The sequence below is a fragment of the Onychomys torridus genome, chromosome 16, assembly GCF_903995425.1.
Source record: "Onychomys torridus chromosome 16, mOncTor1.1, whole genome shotgun sequence".
Taxonomy (NCBI): domain Eukaryota; kingdom Metazoa; phylum Chordata; class Mammalia; order Rodentia; family Cricetidae; genus Onychomys; species Onychomys torridus.
Window position 1 is genome coordinate 6,796,200 of NC_050458.1, and position 26,896 is coordinate 6,823,095.

Here is a 26,896-nt window from a genome sequence, read left to right on the forward strand (position 1 = left end):
TTACTTTTGAAAGGACCAGTATCTGCACAAGACATCCCAAGACCACATTCTTAGCTAAAAGGAGATTTATTTGCCCCACAGGGACAAAGGGCAAGGAATAAAAGACAGGAGCGAGAGAGTGAGAGAGAGGAGAAGAATAACGAAGGAGAAGAGGAAGGATATTGCTCTGTAGGGACAAAGGATTGCTTCTGCATAGAGAGGAGATGGCCCATAGCCAAATTACAGTTTATAAAGGTAAAAGGGGAAACCCCATCTTAGGATGAGGACCAATTAATGTTGATTGCACAGATTAATTAGCATAGCCAAAAGGGCGATTTTGATTACTGGACTTGAACACTTTGATAGCTGGACCTTGGTAGTCAGCCTCACAGGGAGGAAGTGGCCAAATAAGGGAATACACCTTGGCTAGCTTTAGGAATGTAATCTAATGGTTTTTAGAAAGGAAGAGGGAAGAGAAGAAGGCAGGACCTGCCAGAGCCATGTTTGCAATGCTTAGGCCTGTTAGAGCCCCTTCAACTTTAATTGCTTTTCTAAGGTTATGCCTACAAGCCTGGTGCATATTTAATATGCCTAGCATCCTCTAGTCCATGGTATTTTTGGGGAAAAAAGAAAATGTTCTGCTCAATTTAGTTCCTTTCCCACCTCCATATTTTATTGAGGGATTAAAAGATTTATTTTAGCTGTCTTCAGGTTGAACTGTCTTGGATTTGGTTTATCACTTCTGGGACTTCATTTATTATCTAATTAAATATGCATCTACTCTTAAGGAGAATGTGGTTACACTGTGGTCCTTTAATGTCTTTGAATGTTTGTGTCAATTAGATCTCGTATTCTGTAGATGGAAGTTTTCTATGTCACACCTGTTTCTGTAGCCGCTTGGTCCCAAGTAAACACACAGAGGCTTATATTAATTACAAACTGAATGGCCTATGGCTCAAGCTTCTTGCTAGCTAGCTCTTATACCTTAACTCATTTCTATTAATCTATGTCTTACCACGTGGCTTCCTGGTTTACCAATACTTTCACATCTTGCTTCTTTTGGTGGCGGCTTGCAGCATCTCTCCCATTCATCTTTCTTCCTCTCTCTTCTGTTCAAATGGTCCTCCTAACCTTATTCTGCTTTGCGATTGGCCAAACAGCTTTATTTATCAACCAATCAGAGCAATACATATTCATAGCTTACAAAAATACATCCCACAGCAGTATTCAGTCCTCATAATGTCTGTATATGTCCCTCTCTTTAGTTTATAATTAACTGGATCATAATGGTTTTAAGATATTCAGATAGATAGGGAAAAATCACAATTGTATAACTTTGTTCTTCTGGTGTCAAATGTTCTTTCTGGCTATTTGCTTAACTCCCTTACTTTGTTCAGATTTTTACAACTGGACATGGGGTTGTCACTTTTATGTGAAGTGACTGGTTTCAGTCTTCTGCTTATCTGTCTGTCTTTATCATTTATCTATCTATCTATCTATCTATCTATCTATCTATCTATCTATCCATCCATCCATCATGTATGTATGTATGTATATATCTACTTATCTATCCATCCATCTTATATGTATGTATGTATGTATGTATGTATCTATCCATCATGTATGTATGTATGTATGTATGTATCTATATATCAATCAATCAATCTATCATCTGTTATCTACTTATCGTCCATCTAGCCTTGTGTTTCCTGTTTATCTGTCATCTCTTGCCCCAGAAATATCATATTTTCATGGTGATTATTTTCATAAATCTAGGGTTAGAATTCCTTGTTAGTACTTTGCGGTCTTACTTCCTGACTTCTGATGGTATTAATTATGTCTCTGTAGCCTCAGCTATTCTGAAGGTTTATCATATTATTATATCCACCAGAGGGTCCCAATTTTGTAATAACATCTTCTATCCTTAGCCTGGGTTCACAGTTTTCAGTCTCCCATCAGTTATGCTAAATGTATCCTCACTAGGGTATTTGTACCATCTTGGTTAATGAAACAGTTTTAGGCAACATAGACACACCATTGCATTTTCCAGTCTTAAATGGTAGAATCATTCTAACATAAACACTTTGCATCTTTTGACCCTCCTCTTTACAATCTTCCAGAGCAGTGATGGTGTCTCTACTTTATTCAGTGCAGACCATCACTGCTTGTTTAAGCTTCCATGAGTTACTCCTAATGTCCCTTGCCAGATCGCTACCGTGGACCTCACAGCCAGTAAATTATTATGTAGCCTTTACCCTGCTCATTTAGGATCCAGGCAGACAGCACTTCTGTAGTATCTGCTGGTAGAAAAGATCAGAACTACTGATTATCAGGAGTCAAGGAGGAGGCATATGGGTGGACAATATGGTCTTATAAGCCATCTACCCCCTTTGAAGTTTTTGTATAGTTTTAATTAAGAGGGGTCCTCCATGCACCCTGGCCTCATGGCACCAGCTGGCTCGTGGTTGATCTCTGCCCACCTAGGCAACAGTTTTGGGGTAGCACTGTATCTTGGCTGCCACCTATGGCAGGATTGGTGGTGTCCAAGGGCTTTGCTGCTGCCAGGGCTATACAGACCTGAGTGACATGTGCTGCCAACCAGGGCCAGGGTGTCTCATGGCCAAGCTGCAGCCAGGGCCATGTGTGGATCCCTAACCTAGCCGCAGCCAGCGTCTGTATTGATGTTTGATTCTCTGGTTGCCATTGAGGGTTCATGGATGCCCAGGATCTTCATTGCCTCCTGAGGCCAAGTTGGTCTTCAAGGGACATGCAGCTGAGGGGTTCATTCAGATCTAAGTGACCTTCATTGCCACCTGGGCCATGGCAACATCCTGACCCAGGCTGCTAACAAGGACCATGTCTGGGTCTGTGGTCCAACCACAGTAGGCAGTCTTTGTTGATATCCGTTGCCCGTGTTGCCACCAAGAGCCACGTGAATGAGCCGGGTCTGGGCCACCACCTAGGCCCATGCTAATATCCGAGGGCTGTACTACTCTTGTGGCCATACAGATCTGAGCAGCTTGTGTACCACCAGGGACCATGGTATCGAACAGGCCTGGGCTTCTGGGAAGGGCCATGCCTTGGTCCAGCCTTGGTCTGTGTTGACATCAGTGGTTCCTATTGCCAATGAAGACAGTAAAGATAGGCTGAACAGAGTTGGTAACACCACTCATTGGCTGCAGCACTTGGGAGAACTGGTCCTTGCTATCTTCCAGCTGCAGTCCCAAGTAAACACACAGAGGCTTGTATTAATTTCAAACTGCATGGCCTATGGCTCATGCTCATTATTAACTAGCTCTTATAACTTAATTCGACCCATTTCTATTAATCTGTTTTGCCACATGGCTTCATGGCATTACCTGTTCTCTCACATCTTGCTTCTCCTGCTGGTGGCTCACAGCTTCTGCCTGACTCCACCCTTCTTCATCTCCATCTTCAGTTTGAATGTACCGCCTAACCTTATCCTGCCTCGCCATTGGCCAAACAGCTTTATTTATCAACCAATTCACAGCATACAGAAAGACATTCCACAGCAAATTCCCCCAGAGGCTTGTGTCCTGTTGAGTCTAGATTTTGTCAAGTTGTCAGTTCTATCAACTACAGGACACGATGGGAGGGTAAAGAAGGGGGAAGAGCTCAGGAAGCATTTGGTCTCAGGTAAAGACAAATCTGACAGAGCCTGGCTAAGTGTGCATGGAAAGATGAAGACATATGTTGTAATGTTGAGTCTTGAGTATAGCACAAGACAGTTTTTTCCTTTGAATCAAGAGTTTTAAAATATGATATTGCCATATCTTCGGTCATTAGCTCTATATTGTACCTGGGGTTGGTATGGGAGTTGTATTTGAAGTGAAGATTTTTATTATTTTCATTCCTGTTTGTTGGGAGAGAAAGTGCTTATATAGCAGCCAGTGCTTACAGAGCTAGGGGAGGATTTTATAATCAGATGGTCTGGAAAGCATGCCAGCAGTGTCTATGATAAGGAGAATAGAAGTTATGTTCTTCTTGGAATAAAAATAGCGAATTTTAGTGAAACAAGACTGATAACACTTAAAAATTATCTATTGTATGAGCATGGTCTCTGTGTGAATGAGTGCCACACGAGAGTGAGTTTGCGGGGTTGCTTCTCTTCTCTTCTCACCCTTACATGGTTCTGGGATTGAGCTCAGGTCTCCCAGCCTGCATGGCAAGCTCCCTTTACTTCTTATACCGTCTCTCTGGCCCAAGGCTGATGAATCTGAACATACTCTAAGTATTAGCTCTTTTATCTAGAGAGGTAGGGATAGATATGCTTCATTGATTAATTTGTGATGAAAAACTTAATGTATTTGCAATGAACTTTATTAAAGAAGATTGATTTAGGAAAACTTATTGAATGGGTTCCACACTGGAAAGAACAGTTTTTTAATATTTGGAAATTTAGTGATATCCTACCTAATAAAAGTATTAAAATTTTTTCACTCACTTTTATTTAATTCCAAAAATTGTTTCTTAGAGTTGGAACTAACATTTCTGATAGAATACTTACTGTTCTAATGTAGTTACTTGATTTCATATGGCAACAGTAAATAATGGAAAATTTCCCAAGATTCTGTCTAAATTTATTTTTAGAAAAGAGAATGAAATAGTATTCTACTTTTATGAAAACTAATTTTATGAAACAGGCATTTAGTTTTAAAATATAACATGTCCTTTGTATTGATATGAACTGTCAAACATTCCCACTCTAGTCTGCTCATGGTGGTAAGTCATTGACACTCAGTAGATTTCCTACTGCCTGTGTTCTAGTTGGAGTCCAGTTTCAGAGAATATTAAGACACTGTCTTGGAGGAAGGATCATCTTCCCTTGGAGCTTCTAGGTGCCTGTCTAATGCTCCATTGAATGCCAAAGACCTGAAGCTCTGGTTTTGGCTAGAGGATTAAGAGCCTGGGGACATCCTACTTTCTATATTATCTTTTGGGATTACTTCTTTTTCTATGATCATGACTTTCTGCTTTTATTTTATAGTTTTATTTTCCCTTAATGGTTTTAGGAAGTTGGGTTAAGAAATAGGTTTGGAGTTTAGTAGGTAAGTCATATATTTTTCATTTGAGTGATTGAAAGTGCTGGGTCTGTTCTGCTGTACATGATCATCTTTATCTGAAAGTATATAAGATCATCTGTAGCTATGTCTGTAGTTATATACTAACTCTATGTTATTTTTGAGGCTATTGTTAAGTAACATCCTATATGCTTTGTTACAGTTTGGGAAATTTAGTTTTAAAGCTCTTAAAGTTTCACATCAACTGTATGTTATTACATTCAGATATAATGGGAAAGCTGCTTATAGAACAACTTCTGATATTCCTTAAGCTTTTCTTTATCATGCATAAAAGTAGATCAAAGCAGAAGCAAGAAGTGCCCCATTACAATCAAATACATAGCAAAATAGTTTTCTTCTTGGTATTTCATTGGATATAAAGAAGTTGGCTTTAAAATGGCTATAGGTTTCTATTAATGTGTAATATATATTTTTAACCTGAGCTATTTATTTTTGTATTGTTAATCATTATATATAAAGTTGCTCAATAATTTTGATAAATAAAATATGTATAACATATTAAAATTATGATAATGCCATGAAAATGTTTCTTGAATATATGAGCAGACTAAATCATCAGAGAAAAATTGTGTAATAGATTTCATTTTAAGTAGTTCAAAATAAGGACTTTCAGATATGCTACTCAGTATTTTTTCATGTTCTAAATACAGTTTGTTTCAATATTTTATCATAGATAACTCTGACCAGATTGTATCTATAAAGGTGCATATGTCTGCATATATGTGTGGAAACTCACATATATGTGAAACAGTGGAAACTCAAAAGTTGTACCAAAGGATAACTTTTTTTTCTTAAAACCAAATTATCAGCTGCTGTGGAAATGGCATTTTACTCACATTGTGATTTTACTTGTGTGTACATTATTTTTCTACAAAGATATTTAGAACATGAAATTATAACTGCATTTAAAGGAAAATCATTATGTTGTGATTTACCATTTCGAAGAATCCCCCTGTCCCCCCGCCATCCCATCACACACATGGAAACTGGAGATAGCTATATTGATGTCTTATAGTGCTCTACCAGAGGTACTCTGGCACGTAGAGATCCTCTACTTCATTGTCTCTATTCTTCCCCTTATTCTAAGATCAGGTATACACGAAGGACATTGCTTGTCCCCTAAAGTGTTCTTGTGGAAAGAAGGAGTGGCTTGGACAGTAAGACGGGCTGCAAATCCCAGCAAGGCTGAGCCATGTTTGCTCTGAGGGGAACTGGTCCAGAATCACACAGTCAGCAGCAGCAGCAAGAGTGTGCTGTGGGCACGGGATCAATGGGCTCAGAAGACCTAGCAGCTAATTTTAGCAATGCATTTAAAGTGGGTTTTTTTAGTTTTGAAAGGAGAATCAGGTAATATTATATTTGTAACTTAAACGTGCAATTACAAGATCCTTTACAGAGAAATTTTAATGTAATACGTTGGCTAGAAACTGAAACTTTTGTATGGGCATTATAAAACAGAAGGACATGTCATGTCTGCTTTACTAAATTGATATTTACTTGAAACTGAATAATTTGTTATAAATGGTTTCATATGGCGTGAAAAGAACAATGATAAAAGAGCATATTGAGAGTTGGAGTCTTGTCAGTTTGCTTAGACATGCCTAAAACCGTTGAAGTTTTTGAACAACCAACTTACCAATTCTACTCATGACCAATATGGCATATACCCAATACTAATTAAATGCTTTCCTTAATTGTTTGATTTGCCATCTTTAAAGTTGGTCACATGGACAATCTAGGTTTCCTCAAAAAGCTCTCTAAGTTTGTTTTTTTAAAGATATTTGTATATAGTGGAGATATTTAATAACATTACATTAAACTGATATTTTTTCCCTGCCAACTGTAAATTCTCTTCCTAAATGTGAGGTAATGAGTGAGAGTATGTAGATAGATATATAAGCTCTTATTCAGGAAAGTCTATGAATTATCAAAGTCTGGAGAAGAAATCAGATAAGAAGTTATTTATTAATGAGTACGTTTCTGCTTACAAGATTCTGAGGGCGGTGACCAGTGCCTCTGAATTGTTCACTAAGCTGTTTCCTTTTTCTCTTTGTTTGTGTATGCATGTGCACACAAATGTTCACATTTATGTGGGGGTATCTGTGTGCATGCTTGTGTATGTGTGTGGAGGTCAGGAGTTAATGTCAAATGTTTTCCTCAGTTACCTCCATTTTTTTGAGATAGGGTCTCTCCTTGAACCTGTAGCTCATCATTGTGGCTGCCCTTGTTGGCCAGCAAGCTCCCATGATCCTCCTCCTTTCTCTGCCTCAGAAGAGCTGGGAGTACAGATGTGCCCATGGGCCTGCTTCTCAGTTCATTACTCTTGGGTCTTCATGCTTATGTAGCAAGCCTATTCCCCATGGACATGGCACTGGTAATTTGTGATTCTTTTTATCATTTACATGTAACCATCCTCAATTGTTTTTTATTTTGTCATTAATGTTAAGCACTTCTTTTAGTATTTGTTATTATGTATTATGTCTTATATAGATTAGCATTTAGAGAATAGCTTCAAAATTGTTTTTCTCCCATGGCCCCCTTTAATTCTCATTCTCTCTCTGTCTCTCTCTCTCTCTCTCTCTCTCACACACACACACACACCCTATTTTTTCATATGAGAGAAACCAGGTAGCATTTGTTTTTCTGTGTGTTTATTTTTTTATCAGTTAAAAATATATAACATTTTAAGAAAGTTATGTCCCAAATAATTTAGGCTTATTAATTTTATGAGCTCTAGGAAAGGCTCCCCTCTGGGGCAGGGGTGAGCGAAGAAAAAAAAAAGAGGAGACCCCTATTCTCCTGTTTTTTCCTTTCTGCTCATATACTAAGTAGTGCAAGTGTTAAGAGATTTCTGAAGCTTGTATACTGAGCTACTTGGGAGACAGTTGACCTGGAGAGTTCCTATAGGAAGCCTGGAGTAAGCCAATCCCAAATGAGTGAGCATTTTGGGATGGGCATGACCTTGTTGAGGATTCCCAAAGCCTCTGATCTATTGGGATAATTGGCAAATCCATTACCTATATGTAGGTTTTCCAAAACCTCTGATCTATTGGGACAGTTGGCAAAGCCATTTCCTGTATGGCCACATTCAAGAGAAATGGCAAAGCTTTTTTTGGAAGTCTGAGTTTGAGTGTTTATACACAGTTGATCGGTGTGTACAAATATTAGCAAAACGTCCACCTTCTGTATGTTTATAGCCTGAGACTTCTTGCCTACAGAGCCTTCCTACTGAGACCGGCTACCCCTTCACCTGGTGTTGTACATAATAAAGAGGTTGAGGTTCCAGATTGTGTTGGTAGTGGTTGGAGATCTCCACATGATACCATCTTCACTGTACAAGTGCCTGTCTTTTCTTCATTCTCTTTGTAAGGGATCCTGGATGTAATCCACATGGGACAGTACAAATTATCTTTACCCGCAGCAGGGTACTTGTTACCTAGTCACTTGTTGAGCTTGGCTAAACCACTTTCACTATCCCTACCATTGTTAGAGCACTGCAGTAATAATACAGACAATCCACAATCTTCTTTATCACACACTTGAACTTATAGCAGGTATATTGTCTTCAAGCACTGATACCTGCTACAGACTTAGAGTTGTCTAAGTTGACAAAATGCTCGTGTTGACAAGCCTTATTAGTGAAGAGACATGACTGCTGTCTAAGTAATGACTTCTTCACGGAATAGATCCATTCATGGGACGTAGTACGTCCTTTTTATACGGAACGTTTTCTTTCTCTGTATGTCAAGTCTTATTCAGTTAGTTTTTTAAGGAAAACACGGTTTGTTTTTCTTCCCTTGTTTGTACCAGGTTCCACATGTTTGACCAGATGTTATTCATTCCATTCTCTCATTCTGCTTGACTTTAGTTTGCAACTTCTTATTTGCTCATTGGAATAATAGAATTTATCTTCCTTGCCCCAAATTTATTCATTTGTCCCTCTTCCTGGCTTTAATCAGACGCTGCTCACGACCTGCTGACTTGCCTATAGTACACACATTTCAGGTGTGTGTGTGTGTGTGTGTGTGTGTGCCTGCCTTCTCTTGCCACCTCTGAATTTGCTTCTGATATTCCATTTCTCTTTTACTTGTTTATATTTTCTGCTGCTTTACATTCTGTAGGGAAATAGAACATAAACAATTTTAATTTCTGACGTAATATAAGAGGGGTTTTTGTATACATTAACCATCTAGGAAGCCTTCACATGGATTCAGTTATATAATTTGCTGATAACTACTTTTAGTTGTTTTGTGGAAATGTTAAGTGAAGCCTGGGCCTGCTCATTGTTGCCTGCTGTCATTACACTGAACATTGGATCTTTGAAAATCATAGTCACAGCATTTGCCTTTCAGCAGCTCTAATGTGTTCTTACTCCACAAGTTCTCTGCAGATCTGTTCAGCATGCAGCTCAAGTCAAAGTGCGTAGGAAGAGGGGTAGAATGACTTTCACAGCAGCTCAGGGTGTCCAAGTTTTATTTATAAATTACAATTGCAGGCGTTGTGCCCCACCCATGCTTCGTTCTTGTGAAAAGTCAACCCTGAAGCTCTCAGTGAGTGATGAAGAATTATTTTTTTTGCTTCATTCTCTTTCCTTCTCAGTGACTGTCTTCCTGTCAAATGTCAGGTCAGGCTGTCTCAGGTAGTCTTTGAACTAATGAAGTCTCAGGATGAATAATGGGGACTTTTGAGCAATCATTATTCTTTTTCAAGGCTCTTGTTTGGCTGAGGAATAGTGTGCTCTGGTAAATATTTGACAGTGAGAGTTTTAAAGAAAAAAGGACCTGACTTGCAAGGTTTGAGAATTTCCATGGTATTAACACTACATAGCTAATTTAAAGAAATTAATATGACACCACCAACCTAGCAGTTGAAATGAGATGCTTACAAGGGACTCTTGGTTGCAGCAATCCTTGCATAAAAAGAGATAAAATGCCGTAGTGTTTACATAGTTTCATCTCAGGCCACTCCACCTTTAGCTTCTTTTCTTTTGACAACCTGCATGTCACTTGTTATTGACATATGTTTCAGAGGAAGAACAACTAGGTCATTACTGATGCTAGATACCTGAGATTTTCTTCTCTGACCTCAAGGCTGTACTTACACATATGTAAGTAACGTAGATTGCGTAATCATATACTTGTGAAAGAAGCTTTTTTCTTTTTAAAAAGTTTTCCTAGGAAATCTGAGTGCACAAAGCTCAAAGAGAACATGGCATTCCAGAAAGTCAGCAGGATTCTGTAACTCTTCCAGTGAAAGGAGTAAATAGGTAGCAAGACTGCACAGTACAAATGATAAAGGGCACAAATAGTAAACAGTGTATGCCAACTGGGCTTCTTGCTTCTCACTGGTAAAACCAAGGTTAGTAGAAACTGGGCCTAATCCAATCCTATCTTAATTTTATTGTCTTCTATTATCATACGACTATTCTTAAGCTCAGGAGAACCTGGGGAAAATCAGTTTTTATATTAGACACACTTCTTCTCTATAAGTAGCCAAGATTCTGTTTGTTAGAAGGTAATAGGTTAGATATTAAGTTGGCAACCAGATGTGTTTTATAACTTCTTTCTTGACTTTGGTTCTAGTTCAACTCTGTGGACTCTATTAATTATTTATTAGCCCCTTACCATCATTTCCTTCACTTTCCATTTAAGAAGTATTTTTAGCTAAGTGTGGTGCCCCACACCTTTAATTCCAGCACTTGGGAGGCAGAAACAGTTAATCTCTGTAGTTCAAGGCCAATCTGGTCTACACAGCAAGTTTCAAGACAGCTATGGCTATATTGTGGAGCCCTGTCTGAAAAAGAAGTATTTTAAAAATAAAATTAATTTTAACAGGCACATACACATGTGATGTTTTCATTCATATATGTATCTATCATTTAATATTTAAATCAGATTGGACATACCTATCTCTTCAAAATTCATTTCTTTATCACAATGTGAAAAACATCCTTCTAGCTTTGAGAAATTGTATATTATGGTATCATTATTTATAACACCTGTATCATTAAGTAGTATATCAGAACTTAATGCATCTATCAAATATAACTTTGTACCTATTGGTCAGTGTCTTCCTGTCTCCCTCAGCCTCCAAACTGCCATCATAGTCGGAGTTTTTGAGATTAACTTAAAATGTTTATCGTGTGGTAATTTTCTGCCTTTGTGATGCTGTTGGTTTCTTCCTCATTAATTTATCTTTTAATCTGAAGAATTCCCTTTAGCATATTTTATGTTTGGTAGAAATATATTCACTCAGTTTTTCTTGGCAGGTGGCCTGAGAATTTGCTTCTTACATTTCTATAGTGTACGTTTGCTGACTACAATATTCTTTCTAGCTGGTGGTTTTCCCATTCAGCAATATGGAAATCTCATGCTTGGCCTATGAGATTTGTGCAGAAGTTTACCGTGAAGTAAACTGGGTATCCTTCATGTGTTTGCTTCTTTTCTCATGCTGCCTTCAGAATTTTCTTTTGTCATTCATCTTGAAGAGCATAATTACTGTGTTGGGTTATACTTATTTGATTCTCTAGAGACTTTTGACCTTTTCCAATGGTTATTTGTATTCTTCTCTAGGTTAGGAAGCTTTCTAGTATTGTCTTCTAAAATAAGCTTCCTGTTCCTTTGGTAGTCTCAAGTTTCCCTTAGAAAGTAAACCTTACATATTGCTCTTTCAATGATGTTAAAAATCACTGTAAGCTTTCTTTATTATGTTTTTTCATTTCTTCTCTGACTACATATTTTCAAATATACTGTCCCTGAGCTCACTAATGCTTCTATTTGATCTACTCTTATCAGGCTTTAGATTTTCTCAGTCAATTTTTTAGCTTGACGATTTCTGTTTGACTTAAAAGGAAATTTATTGCTCACTAACTTTCTTTTTTTAAGAGTACTGAATTTGTGTGTGTGTGTGTTTACTTGAAACTATTGAGTATCCTTGAAGCTTGTCCTACTGGTTACTTTATGGCTGGTGTCTGGCACATTTTTTACCATTAAGCAATTTAAGTTAGATCCCTGAAAGTTCCTGATTCCCTTCTACGTTGTATGCCCTTTGGGCACTGATAGATCATGAGTACAAAGACAAGGTGTTCATAATCTGCCTTTGTTTATTATGCTGATCTATTAGTTCTATGCAATCGGCTAATACTTTCTCTGAGCCTGTAGTTACATCTACTTCTTCAGCCTTAGGTTTTGTGCCTTATGTTTATGTTTAATATGAGTTGTATGTTATTGTCATTTAGTGTGAGAGGGCCACCTAAGCCAAAGTTTGTCCCAAATTCAAAGTTTCTGTGTTTGTTTGTCTTTTTTTTTTTTTTTTTTAATGGAGTAGTACCTGAAATGGAGTCCCCTGAAACTTCTCACTGTTCCTACAGTTGGCTCATATAGAGAAACCAGCTTGTTAGGGGCTGTGAGCTTCTGCCAGGCTCCAGGTAGAACTCAAACCAAGGGACCATCATCAGCCTCCAGTGCCATACTCATGGCCACAGTGCTGCAGTGCTGTGCCATCGGTGCTGAGGAGCCTTCCAAGACCAGTGAGGTGGGTCTGGAGCAGTACTCTATAGGTTCCCTGTTGTTAAGGAGGACTCATGGTCCTCAAATCCTTTCACCAGCCGCCGATGAGCCTGACTGGAGGAGATGACCAACAGACTTGGACCATGTGCTGCTACTTGATACCAGGACTGCAGGCACATGTTGTTCCCGGGACAAGAGCTGTTTGGAACTGTTTAGCATTAGGTTTCAGCAGTAGGATGCTTAGTTCCAAGGCAAAGTTCTGTGATGGCTATCCCTTCATACCTTTAGTGGATGGGGATGAATCATACTATGGTGTCCAATGCTTGGTTATTGTTGGAGGAAGCAGTCCCAGGGCCACCAAGAATGATGCTAAGATGGATTGAACCTACATTATAGTTTATAGTACTTGAACATTTTCAGAGTACACTTTGACTTATGGCACAGTTGGATGCAATGCAAGCTGAAATGTGAGGCTGCTTGGTACCTGGTCTTGCCATAGTGGGTGTCCTGCTGATTGTCAGAACAGTTCTAGAGGTTTGAACAATGATCTTGGGCCTGGTAATAATTGTGTTGCCTGAGTTTTAAGGGTTGGTGTTAGGGACAGTCCTTTAGCTACCAAAGCTGTTGCTTTTAGGTCATTTCTGAGTAGTGTTCTGGCTGTAGGAACCTCCACAGGCCTGAGACAGCGTATCCAAAGTCTACCTCGGTGGCAGTGATGCAGGACAACTTGTGTATAACACTGTTACACACACCTCTGCCTGATTCCATTGCAGATTTTGAGACTGCATCTGAAAACTGTAGTCTTGGCATTGGGACATTTATTTGTTCCTTGGTGTTTCTTATCTCTCTAGGCTCAGACTCTGCCTCTAAGACAAGGTTATCTGCTACCTTTCATGCCCTGCTTCTTGGTAGCTTAAGTATTGATTTTATCTTCTCTTATTTGAGTTTGGGTATAGTGATGGTGCAGCTTCTTGGCCACCTAGCTATCACAGTTCTGAACGGTTAGCCTGTGGGTACCAGCTTGGGGGCAATGGATTGTGGGGCTCTATTTGGTACTTGGTTGTACCATGACATATGTGGTAGTGCTCAGTCTAAGACTCATACCTAATTCCTTCTTTCCTCCCTATGCCGAAGAGGTTTCTTTTCAAGTTGGACTGTGTTGCTTGAAGTTGGAAGAAGGGTGATTGGGTGTTCTAGGCCTTCACTTGCTGGGTTCCTACTAATACACTCGTGTTTCCTTTGACATTGTAAGAGTGCTTCACCAAAAGGATGTTGCTGGCCTGTTACACTCTGTGTACTCTGCGTTTAGGACAGGAAGTGGCATAAGTGGTAGTGTCTTACACTTCTCTCTTTCCTGAGAATGAGCTGCTTGCTCAGACAAGAGTTCCAGCAGAGTTGATATGGAGTCAGAAGCAAAATCAGTACTTTCAGACCAGCACTGTCTATGTCTAAATGGATGGATGTGCATGTGACTGTCAGGAAACCCATTTTTTAAAATATAGTATATGTATAAGGATCCTCAAATGCTTACCTTTTATAAAAGGAAAGACAATTTCTTTAGAAATTGAACTAATTTCATGGTAGCCAATAAGATAGGAATATATAGAATTGAAGACAAGTTTTTAATTACAAGTAGTAGAAAACACTACTGAGAATTGCTTTAAAAATGATGAGAATTTGTTTACTTATCTCTGAACTCCAGAGGTACATTCAGAATCAAGAGAATTCTGAGTTTTAATGTTGTGATTCAAAATCCAATACTTTTCTTCTGTCTTCAGTTTTCCTTAATTAGATGTTGAGTATAGTTAGGGAAGGCTCCTCCAAAACTTTTTGTCCTAGATTTGACTTGCATTATCTCTGAGAGTTACACAAATCTTTAATTATGAAGCAGTAATCTTGGTCTCATAACTGTCCAAAAAATGTCTGAAAAGTCAATGTGACCAGGCCATTTTAGGCATTGAGGTGTTTGTTATACAAGCAGAATGTATGTGAAAGTTAGCATTGCTAATTATGGCTCAACCCTACAGCAAGGGGGTTCAGTGCAACCTAAACCACAGGCTTGGGAACAGACCTTCTTCGAAGAAGGAAGAGGAATGACTGACAGAGGAAGCCTGATGCTCATTATTGTTGCTTTCAGAATACATTTCCTACTTTTTTTTCACTCTGAAGATTTTAAGTAACCTAAAAATAGCCTTTTTTTTCTTTTTATTCTTACCTAGCATTTTAGAAAGTAGACATAAATTAAAGGGTAAGCAAGTAATTATTTACTATCCGTTGTTTTAAACTTGCTAAAGAAATAGTTGCCATAGAGTAATAAAGCCATATAATTCTTCTGGAGGACTTTCTGTTAAAAATCATGTCCATATTCAAAAGACCATCTTGACCCTACTGTTTAACTTGGCTACTTATCCTCATGACCTCAGACATGCTGTTTAGTTGATACTCTCTTTTAATGGAACATTTGGAAAGAAGAACAGTATATTTTAAATAGTATTGGTCATGCAGAAATCCTTGTTGAATTTTAATAGTCTTCTTTTACAGGACCCAGAACCATCCTTGTCTGATCTTTTTCTGGGTCATAATTTCATTTGGGGCCTACCTCTAACAAATACCACATTCTTTTTCTTTCTTTTCTTTTCTTTTTTTGAGATAGGGTTTCTCTTTACTTTTTTTTTTTTTTTTTTTTTGAGCTGAGGATCGAACCCTAGGCCTTGTACTTGCTAGGCAAGCACTATGCTTCTGAGCTAAATCCCCAGTCCTACTTATGTATTTTTTGTATGAGTTCTCTACTTTCACATATACCTGTGTGACAGAAGAGGTCATCGGATACCACTATAAATGGTTGTGAGCCACCATGTGGTTGCATGGGAATTGAACTCAGGACCTTGGAAGAACAGCCAGTGAATGCTCTTAACCACTGAGCCATCTCTTCAGCCTGACAGGGATTTCTCTTTGTAACAAACAGACTGGCCTCATATTCACAGAAATCCACTTGCTTCTGCTTCTGGAGCAGTGGGATTACAGGTGTGTGTGCTACCACCACCCTACATCTTTTTCTTTCTGAATTTGACTTTAATATGTCTCTGTCAGAAGGAATTTGTAGAAAAATGTGGGGAAATAACTGGCCAGAGGCTAAGAAAAATTTCATTGAGGAGAAATTTATTTTTTAAAAGCAAAATTGTTAAAAAGAGGTACTATATGGAAATTTTGAACAGGGAACAAAATGTTTCTGTATGTCTTTAGAAATATCCCTTGAAATTTCTACCTCTATTTTAATGTATTTGTAGTGCAAATATGTAGATTTTGTGCTATCTTTTTGAGAATGGTGCTGGAGGAAAAAATGATGGTATCTCAAGATATAAATGACATTTATCCATGTTTGAAGATAATCAGCTAGAGTTTAATTTGTAGTATTTTCTTACCTTAAGGAGTTAAGGAGAAAACTATCTGTTTTCTGAAGAGTCTTTGTAAGTAAGCAGCGGGGCTGACTAATCGTAACCTGAAGCAGTGAGATTGATAGAGATAGGTTAGGAGCAACCCACGTGTCCTGCCGACACACAGATGTGAGGTGCTGTTTTCTCTGTGTGAGAATGGACATTTTGTTAGCTGAAACATAGTTTTAATGTTGTCTTCATGGACAGACCAGAATATGCATCATGTAGGAATAATTGGTATCAATTTTTAGTTTTCTGTCCATATATATATATATATATATATATATATATATATATATATATATATATATCAGTGTGCCACATGTGACTTTATTGTGCAGAATATTCAGGAGTTATGTAGGAAGTATTTTCCCCCCAACTCTGGGTATTTCTGAAGGTTCTTAAATTTATTTTTGTATATTATTTAATGTTTCAGTTTCCAGGTGCTGGGATTTCAGATGTGGGCCACTGTACTCAGCTCTCCACATTTAAATAAAATACATTTTATTTGTTTTTGGTTTGAGCTGATAGTAGTCCAAACAATTCTCTGTGGTTTACAATGAATTTTCTTTTAGAAGAAATCCTCTAGTGAAGGCTTTCTGTGTACTGCTACTCTCCTGAATTTTAGTTATTGAAGATGCTTATGTTCTCTTCTCAAGAAAAGCTTTTCTTTAATTCATCTTATCTAGTCTCAAGTGATAGTCTTCTTCACAAACCTGGGAGACTTAAATACTCAATTACTCCTGAAATGCAATAAATTCGTACAAAATATGTTCATAAGCTGGGAGACTTAAAGAGGTTGGCGTGGGGCTGGAGAGATGGCTCAGTGGTTTAGAACACTGACTGCTCTTGCAGAGGACCCAGATTCAATTCCCAGCACCCACATGACACCTCACAACTACCTGTAACTCCAGTTCCAGGGGACCTGACACCCTCACACAGACAAAAACACCAATGCACATGAAATAAAAATAAATTAATTTCAAAAATCACTTAAAAAGCAAAAGTGGGCCAGGTGGCATTGGCACATGCCTTTGATCCCAGCACTCAGGAGGCAGAGCCAGTGGATCTCTGTGAGTTCAAGGCCAGCCTGGTCTACAGAGTGAGATCCAGGACAGGCACCAAAACTACACAGAGAAACAAAACCAAACAAAACCAAACAAATCAAATAACCAAACAAAAATGAGGGAAAACAAAAGAGAATCACTCTATTATCTCTATTTACCCCACAGTGCTCCTAAGACCTATCCGAATTCTAGAAGAAAATTTTGTAGATGAACACTCCACAAATGACTGAACTGTGCTACCACGTTCCTAGACTCTTGTGTAAACCTAACGATTGTGAGACTAATAAATAGCATAATACTCTGTCTCTTTGCTTAGACCTCAAACATTGCCTTATTTATATGCTATAGATGTTTTTTGCAATGATTTAGACACAGTTTTTCAAGAGTATAATGTTAACTTTTAAATAATTGGTTTTTGACTGTGGAAAGCTGTACTCCTTTGTCTTTATTATGGGAGGTAGAAGATTTCAGACAATGAGATGGAGCTGTTTAGATTACATATTAAATGAAAATAATTGGATTCATACTCAATGTCTAACTCACATCTTAGTTTGTAGAGCACCTTTAAAAATGAATAGCTATAAAACCTGCCCCTTTTTTAATTTTGAGGGGAAACATTGTCTTTTTAGATTAAAAAACAAAATTAAACATTGAAAAAAGTTACAGAATGGGTTTGCTCTGTGTTTATGACAAAAGCTGAAGAGCAGAATTATTAATCAGTTTTAATGATACTGAATTCTGCCATTTTAAAAGGAGTGTGATTTATCAAGGGGAAAGTGGTTTATAAATTCGTAAAGCTGCCAGTTTTAAGTATAGTGACCAGAAATGCCTTGGATCCGGATTGTGTTCGGTTCAGTATTGTGAGGCAGTAATCAGCTAAGTACCATAATCCTCCTTAGAGTACATTCTTACTTGACCTGTAGCTATATCCAGCCACATAGTGACAGCATTAAAATAACCTGCTAACGCGTCCATTGCTACAGTATCTTGTGGCTTCCTCCCTGAATGAATGCTGTTTTGACCTTCAGTAGTTGAGTTTTGTAATAAAATGATTGCAAACCAAGAGTCTTTCAACTGGTCTGATTAAGGATGGCTCCTATGACTCTGCTAGGGTTAGAAGGATTAAGAGGAAGCACTGCCTGGCATAATGTTGATGTGTTTTCATCAGCCTGAGTCCTCTTCCCCGACAGATGTGCATTGGTTTAACAAAGGTAAAAATATAAATGCTAAATATGAATTGTGATGTGTACAATTTTTTCATGCTTTTTACAAATATAAATTGATTTGTTAAGCTTTTAAAATAGGAACTATCAGCACAGGACGTGTATATTGCATGTTCCACGTGATAGATTTGGTTAAATTCATGATGTTCTATAGTTTAAGATCTTTGAATTTTGACTTTGCAATGTTTAATCTAAACTCTGGAGTTAGCATTATATAACTGTATTCATGAAGTATTTTTTTCATTCATTTTTGCAATATCCATGTTTCACAAAGCATTTAAAAAGATGGAGGTATCGTTTCAAATTTTTGAATCTTTGCACGTGACCTATATAGTCTTTCATTTTTAAAATAAGTTATTAAATGTAAAAAATGTAAAAATGATGGTTTCTTCTGATTTTTAATTTTTTTATGTGATTCAATATATTTTATTTATAAAATGGTGTTCTTAAATGATCTTTACCAGTAAGAATTTTTATTGGAATATGTAGCTAGTGCTAAGTTGTAGTAATATAAAACTCAAATTTATAGAATGACTGTCCGTATTACTGAGATTCTGAAAAGTTTCATATATCATTAGCTAAGAGTTAAAAACATACAAATATTAAGGCTTATCTTTTCATGTGTTCTTTTATTGTCCTTATAAATGTTTTCAAATGTCTACTGCTCCATTTTCAGAAATTGGATATTAATTGGTAAATAAGGTCAGTATTATAGTGATATCATTAACACAAACCATTTAAGATTGCCAATGGAAATTATTATAAGAGCAGGATGAAGTTAATATACAATATATAAACTGAAACTGCCTCTGGGACATTAGAAAAGTAACTTAAATTTGGAAAAAGTTATTTTTTTGGCATTTTCTCATCAATCATTATGATTTTGTGACACAAAGTTTTAAATAATTGATGTTTTCTTTCTCAAGTTACTATGCATATGTTTGTAGTAGAACATCTGGAGCAGTATACAAGTGGACTATTGAGAAATGACTAGGGAGTTAGTACTTGACTAGAAATTCTCAGCAATGACAGCAAGTGCTGCTGGGTAAGGTAGATAGATACAGGGTCTTTCGAATGTGTTTTCTATTCATGAGTTCCTGTAACGTTACTTTAGTATGGTCAAAGAGAAAAAGAATTTTACCCTATAGTTTCATAGTGAGAAGTATGTGAGTAGAAATAAAGGAAATTTAAGTATGTGCTGAAATTATTATATCAGGAAATAGGAATAGAATGCAAGAGAAGAAAACGTCTGGTGCTATATAGTGCCCCATATATTTTATTAGAAAAAAAAGTGTACTTTTGGCTCGTGTGTTTTAATTCCTCAGAATCTTTGAATGATTAACCCAGAACTTCCTAGGTGAATTGCTTTGAATTATGACTCATGGGTTGAATATTCTTAAATGCTTTGTTATCCTTTTAGAGAAATGTACACATTATCATTTATTTTGCTTATTTTTTTTCTGAAAATAACAAATACTAAGGCTTATTTCATAAGGCTTTCTGCAGGCTGGACACCACCATACAGATAAGACATATTTGAATTTTAATGGAGTTTTGTTAGTTCCAAAAATACAGTAGTGTCTAAGCACATAGAACTTTTAAAATTTAAATACAGTATGTATGAAATGATTCATGGTGTACTTGATAGATATTTTCTTGTCACAATATAATATGTCAGAGTAACTGATGGTAGATTATTTACTTTCAAGAATCTTACAGTGGAATGTTACCTGGCTTTTGGTAGAATTTTAATGTACTAAATTGTTGTACTTCAAGTTTTATTTTGAGTAACAGGACCAATAATCCGTCCAATTTCAGATTTTAATCACTATTCCATTCTACTTAAGTCACATAGAAATGAGCATGTATACTGTGATGTTTCAGGCCTATTTCATAATCAACAAAGTGATGCTAGTTTAATACTGAATTTCGTTTCCTATAGAATGATTAACAAACTCTCTCAGGTGTTTAGCAAAGGACTGGCTGTGTAGTAACGATCATTCTTTTGGAACTGAATTCTATAATGGAAGGTAAATTTTCTTACTTGTTGTCTGTAGTTGGAATCCTCCCTCTGTTAAGAAGACTATTTACTTTGTACTTACTTTCAAAACTTTTGTGTTGTTTCCTCAAGGTAGGAATAAAATTGTCTTTTTATACTTCTGCAGTATTAAGCATGATTGATAATATTCCATAGGAAATCCTTAATACATTAAGGTTTCATTTAAACAAATTATCTTGCCAAAGCTTAGGTATCAATGTTATAAGATTGTAGTTCCTTAGGACCATTCAGCATCTTAAGATTGGTGATAATACTGTTGCATTTATTTATGTGTTTCTCATCGATAATTCAGTGTGCAACATTAGTACTTCCCAATATCTGCTTGTTAAAATAATCTCAGTCTAAGTCTAATCTTCAAGATTAGGTGCAATAAGTGTAACTAAAAAAATTCTTATCCTGTAACTACAGTGTAATTTTCATGTTATACACTTAACATAATGATTTTTTTCTTTAGTCACTTTTATAAAAATAATGCCCAAGTAAATTGAATGTTCTATATCATGTACCTGCATGACACATGTGTGCATACACAGGCACACACACACACACAGTGTTGTATAGATTTCATTTTATTACAATATTATAGTATTTTTAAGCTATGTCCTTCACAAGAAAAAAAGACACAACGATCTACCCGAATGTATCCATCCAGCTGGCTTTGGATCAGTGAAGTGTAACTTGCTTAAATGTCATCTCAGAGTCTTTTTCTTTGATTACTAGGAAAAGAAGTCCATCGGTGTCCCGGGATCAAAATCGAGGATACGACCAGAGTGAAGAGAGAGAGGAATATCCACAGTATGTTCCTTCAGATAGCACAATGCCTAGATCTCCATCAGATTATGCTGATAGACGATCTCAACGTGAACCTCAGTTTTATGAAGAACCTGACCATTTAAATTACAGGGATTCTAACAGGAGAGGCCGTAGACATTCCAAAGAGTATGTTGTAGATGACGAGGATGTGGAGAGCAGAGATGAAAGGCAGAGGAGGGAGGAGGAGGAGTACCAGGCACGCTACAGAAGTGATCCGAATTTGGCCCGGTATCCGGTGAAGCCACAACCCTATGAGGAACAAATGCGGATCCACGCTGAAGTGTCTCGAGCACGACACGAGAGAAGGCACAGTGATGTGTCTTTGGCAAACGCTGAACTCGAAGATTCCAGGATTTCTCTGCTAAGGATGGATCGACCCTCAAGGCAAAGATCTGTATCTGAGCGTAGAGCTGCGATGGAGAGTCAACGCTCTTATTCTATGGAAAGAACTCGAGAGGCTCAGAGGCAAAGTCCTTATCCACAAAGGACCACAGATCACAGTCCCCCAAGCCCCCGGAGGAGCCCTGTCCCGGTGGATAGACTAGACACCAGGCGAGCTGACTCTCCGCGGAAACACCACCACTTAGACCCCAGCTCTGCTGTCAGGAAAACGAAACGGGAGAAAATGGAGACCATGCTCAGGAACGATTCTCTGAGTTCAGACCAGTCGGAGTCCGTGAGGCCCCCGCCGCCAAGGCCTCACAAATCGAAGAAAGGAGGTAAAATGCGCCAGGTTTCCCTGAGCAGTTCTGAGGAGGAGTTGGCGTCCACACCTGAATACACGAGTTGTGATGATGTTGAGATTGAGAGCGAGAGTGTGAGCGAGAAAGGTAAGCTCTGCCCTCCTTCCCCGGGCGGCTGTGCAGGGCCGGCTTCCCTGAGAACTCTGAGCGAACGAACGTTCAGGGCGATTTCTACCCCTATTTCAAGTACTTTAGAGGGGTTGGCCATATGAGAAAAATCATACAATATAAAAACCGAGTGCCTTGTTATCCTTGGATAAAAAGGCCATTTAAAAAATGTTCTCTTGGTTTTTTGAAGGCTTCCTTGTATTATTAGAAGGCATGCTTACACAAACTTATTAGTTCTAATTTGAAAAGTAACATTTTTTTTTTGCATTTCTTTATAAAAGTAGGAATGTGTTTACAATAGAATACTTGAAACATTGCTCAAGGTATTTTAAAGAATGAAATACCACCATATCCCTTTCCTAAAATGAACTGCTATTATACTTAGGTTTCAGCCCCTTTTCTCTGAATGTAGAGTGTTTCGATTTATAAATTTAGTATAACACTATAAATAACTTAATACTGTTTTTCAGTTGCTGTCATATAATCTTATTTTCAAGTCATTTGCTATCTTTAGAAATTTAAGTGACTGCACTTTGTTCTGTCATAAGAATATATCATGAAGTAAATATTTGTTTGAGGTATGGAAATTTCTTCTAAATGCTATGTAAGTAATATTGTCATGGTCTTCTTTATGTATACTTTTTTTGCCTACATATCTGAGTGTGTGTGTGTGTGTGTGTGTATGTGTGTGTGAATTTTGGGTTTTATAGCTTTAATTCATATTTAGAGTTGCTTTCCAGAATCGTTCTTAACATCTTCTGTGCTATTTTCACATGTGCTAGAACTTTGTATTTCATAGCACCAAATTTTTGTCTACTGAATAGGCCACAAACCCCACATCTCGTCATCTGAACTTCATCTTGTTCTGTTGTGATGTGAGTTGTCTGCTCATTCCTTTACTCTCCCTGCCCACTTCCTTCTGGATATTTTCTAGTTTTCTCTTATTAATTCATAAGACTTGTTTTGTGAATTGGGATTTTTGTCTAATTATTTATTATTTTTTGTTAAATTTGTTCCTAGTTGGATGCTTGTCTATTAATTTCCTTTGATCATTTGGAGACAGAATGCTTAGTACAGCTGCAGTTGAGTTTTCTTGTTGACATTTTTCCATTATGCCTGTCCTCAGACACACTTTTTTCATCTCCAGATCTATTAAATAGTTAGATATATATGTTCTCTTTTAAATTATTTTTAACCATTAACTTTTTCCTCTGGCATTTAGTTTGATATATGGTAAAGAATATTAGATTGATGAGTATCTAACATGAGTTCTTCATGCCAAATTCTGCTTCTCTTTCCTTCCAGCTCTGTTATAATATTTAGTAAATAGTCCTTTTCTTTTTTCGAATAAGCAGAGGAATCCAGAAAGTCATATAAAATTATGTCATATAAAATTAATACTGTGATTTTTTTACACTGAAGCATAAGTAATTAATTAGAAAATACAAATCAAAAGTAGTTCTTATCTAAAACTAAATCAGAAAAATGTGATTAAAAATAATTATCAAGACATGATGGTATTTGCAGGAAGTATGATAAAATTGTCCTCATAACAAAGGAAGATAAGAATTGGGGTTCTTTCGTATTACCATCTAGGAAGACTACATACTATAATGAAATGTGCCAAACAGTGGCAGGAGGTTAGCAACAGCACGGGCTCAGCCGGGTTCTTCCATCGCCCTATGTTACAACGCTAACGGCTGTAGAAGAGTGGCTGAATGTTGTAGGGAAAGGCACTTCACTAGACAGCACCCAAGTAAAAGTAAGCGCGAGTGTGGCCTACTGGGAAATTTGACAGATCAGTAGATCTTATGTAGTATGTTAAAAAGTCTTGAATAATAATCTCTAAAAGCACTACTGTACAAAAGCGGACATAAAAATTTAAACAAATGGATCAGGGAAATGCACATACAATTGAAAATTAAGTTTAGCCTTATTTCATAATTATTGCTTTCAATTGTGAGCTATGAGAAAATTGAATTAATAGAAATGTAACTTCTAAAAGAGAACTGTAGGTCTCAATCAATTTTATTAAATATGTAGAAATTTAGTTTCCTGAAGAAATAGTCTTTAAGTACATTTAGTAATGGTGGTTTTCCACATTTGGTAGGGTATATATTATGATACTGATAGATCAAAAGCTGATAGTTACTTTTGGTGGTTTGGTTTCTATTCTATCTGGTAGATAATTTACTTTTCCTTTGCTAAAATAATGCCTTCATTTACGGAACAAGAATCCATTTTAACAAAACTCACAGAGGTGCTTCATTTTTAATGCCTAGAAGATTTCTATGCGATAGCACGTAGGGTATTTGGTTCATGGTTCTAAGGTAATGGCACTAAAAACTCTAATAAATTAACTCTGTGTTCGTTATATTCATACATGATACTATTAGGCACAAGTTCACCATGTACTATATACTGGAAGAAACTTCATACACTCACATCTATACTCTCTTCTAACTTGAGCTCCAAGGACCTACTCTTGTACAGGGTCCTACTTATTGCCCACCTAATTATTTGTTTTACAAAGTACTGTTTCTGCTAATAGATATTTCATAGGCACAATCATACTTTCAAGTTTAGTGAAAGAAATATAAATAATGCAATTTGTCCTGTTGAATAGTCTTCACTAGGAGAGTCGTAAGAAGAAATGGTAGCTCAACAGCTACCAGTTGAGACTAGGAATTTCTGAGAAGATGCTTGTATCCTGTCTGGACATTGCATCGTTATGGTAACATTTTTATTTGTGAAAAGGTATCAGATGTAGAAGTAAGCAATTCACAGTCATCCTTGGTGGTTAACTAGTGCATGGAATTTTCCCCTAATAATTAAAAGAATTTATTAGCAGCCTCTGAAACACTTTTTTTCTTAGAAACTTTTGTGGCAATGTATTCTGATGAGGACCAGTGAGACTTTCTGATGAGATCAGTGTGACTTTCTGAGGAGGACCAGTGAGACTTTCTAAGATAACCACTCTTTTATTTTGTCAGCCTAGGCTAAACAATTCCAAAGAAGCTGTTCTACATCATAGCTAGTTTTTCAATTGTCTTTATTTTTCTGTTCCTTCTCATTTTTTAAAAAAATATATCAACTCTCAGATCTTTGCAAGGCATATGTGGGCCAACTAGTGTAATTTAAAGTTTTTTAATCTAATAATGTATATGTAGCATAGACTCATTTCATTGCAGAAATCTTCTGCCCAAGAATTATATGTGTCTGCACACAGAAGAGATCCCTGCTATGTTAATGATAAAGGTTCATCTTTCAGTTCAAAACAAGCTTTGATTTTGATTTGTTTAAAACTTGCTTTCATTTTGGCTGGTGTTATTTTTTTTCTCCTAGACTTTATTTGTAGAGTGATATTTTGATATTAATTCACTACTTAGGTAAGATTAGACCATGTTAAGTACATAGAATTTCAGTCATAAGTAGCCTCAATGTCATTTTGCTTATCATATTTTGCTAAGTGATATTAATAGCCTATTAGTGAGTATTTTATTATTTGTGTAAAAGGTTTTGAAAAGATTGTTTAAAAGGAAATGCATCCCTTGCTCAGTCTCAGAGTTCAATCTTGGGTGTGGTATTCACTGAGCACACAGTCTTGTTCTACTTTTTAAAACCCTCTAGTTTGGGGCTGGAGCGATGCTCAGTTCCTGCAGAGGACCTGAGTCAGTTCTCATCACCCATGTGGTGGTTTCCAGCCATTTGTGAATCCAGTTCTAAGTTATTGATACTCTCTTCTGGCCTTTGCAGGCACCAGGCACACACGTGGTGCGCATACATATGTTCAGGCAAGACAGCCATGTACATAAAATAAAATAAAGAAATCTAAAACGCTTAGGTCTAAGTCCTTATCTATAAATCTGTGAAGAATAATAATAGCATTTTTTGTAATTGGTTACTGAAGGAATCAAACAAAACTATACAAACACACACAAATGACAATTAGCAAGTACTAGGTATTCTGATCACTTTTAGAATGCTTATTTAGTGTTCTATAGTAGTCAAGAATTCTACAAGATGATTCTCCAGCATTTTGAATGAAAATATAATTGTGGTTATGTGGATTGTGTTGATTTCACCTCTTACAGGCTCTGCCCCGTGTTCAGCCTCCTCCTCATTGCTGTTTAAGAAGGATACACTGTTTTTTAATTGGTGAGGTGTACTTTTGAGATATAATTCAATGCCTCAGTAAATGTAAAGCATCTATTTCTCATTTTTCTGCCAAGAACTTTTTCCGTGCCTATTATTTAGAAGGTGTTGGATTGGATCCAGTGGAGAATGTAGAGGTAAATAGCATTCTTTCTCACCTCAAGAAATTAAGAATAAAATTACTAGATACATAGACTTCAGAAGTCATTGCTTCTATACACTGACTTTTTCCATGCACCATTTGTCTTATAACACTTGTTTTTTAGTTCAATGTGATATACTTACCTTTAGAATGTTAAGTTAATTATCTACCCTATTTGAGTTCAGCTAGGCAGTCACAAACTGGTTGAGATAAATCTTTAATGCTGATGCCATAGTGTCTCTGAATTTAACTATTTAGTGTTTTTCTCAAAGTTTGGAATGTTTTTGGTAAACTTTATAATGTACCTTTTGCTTTGTTATTTTTATTTTCCTCTTTAAACATTACCATCGATAGTTGGGCCTAGATAATCATGTTTGTGAGATTGTGTATGCACAGCAGTGTGTTTCACAGCATCCCCAGCCTTAGCCTCCTAGGTGCCAGTAACACTCCAGTTTACTTGTGACAACCATAAAGATGTCTAGACAATGCCATCCATCCTTTATGGAACAGAATCCACGCCTTTGTCCCCACCCCCTTTCCTGTCCCTCCACTCCCTTTCTTCT

At 37.0% G+C, this 26,896-nt stretch overlaps 1 protein-coding gene across 24 annotated transcripts in view; it reads left to right on the forward strand.

The window, feature by feature from the left end:
• The window catches only part of Rims2 (regulating synaptic membrane exocytosis 2), a 465,362-nt gene that overhangs the window by 188,316 nt on the left and 250,150 nt on the right, over positions 1–26,896 (forward strand). For 23 of the 24 annotated variants that reach the window (XM_036208697.1, XM_036208698.1, XM_036208701.1 and 20 more), the window contains one exon: positions 21,093–22,015. In XM_036208697.1, the coding sequence (XP_036064590.1) occupies positions 21,093–22,015 (923 nt within the window). Of the gene's footprint in view, positions 1–21,092; positions 22,016–26,268; positions 26,329–26,896 lie in introns of all 24 variants that reach the window. The other variant, XM_036208711.1, reaches the window with a different exon arrangement.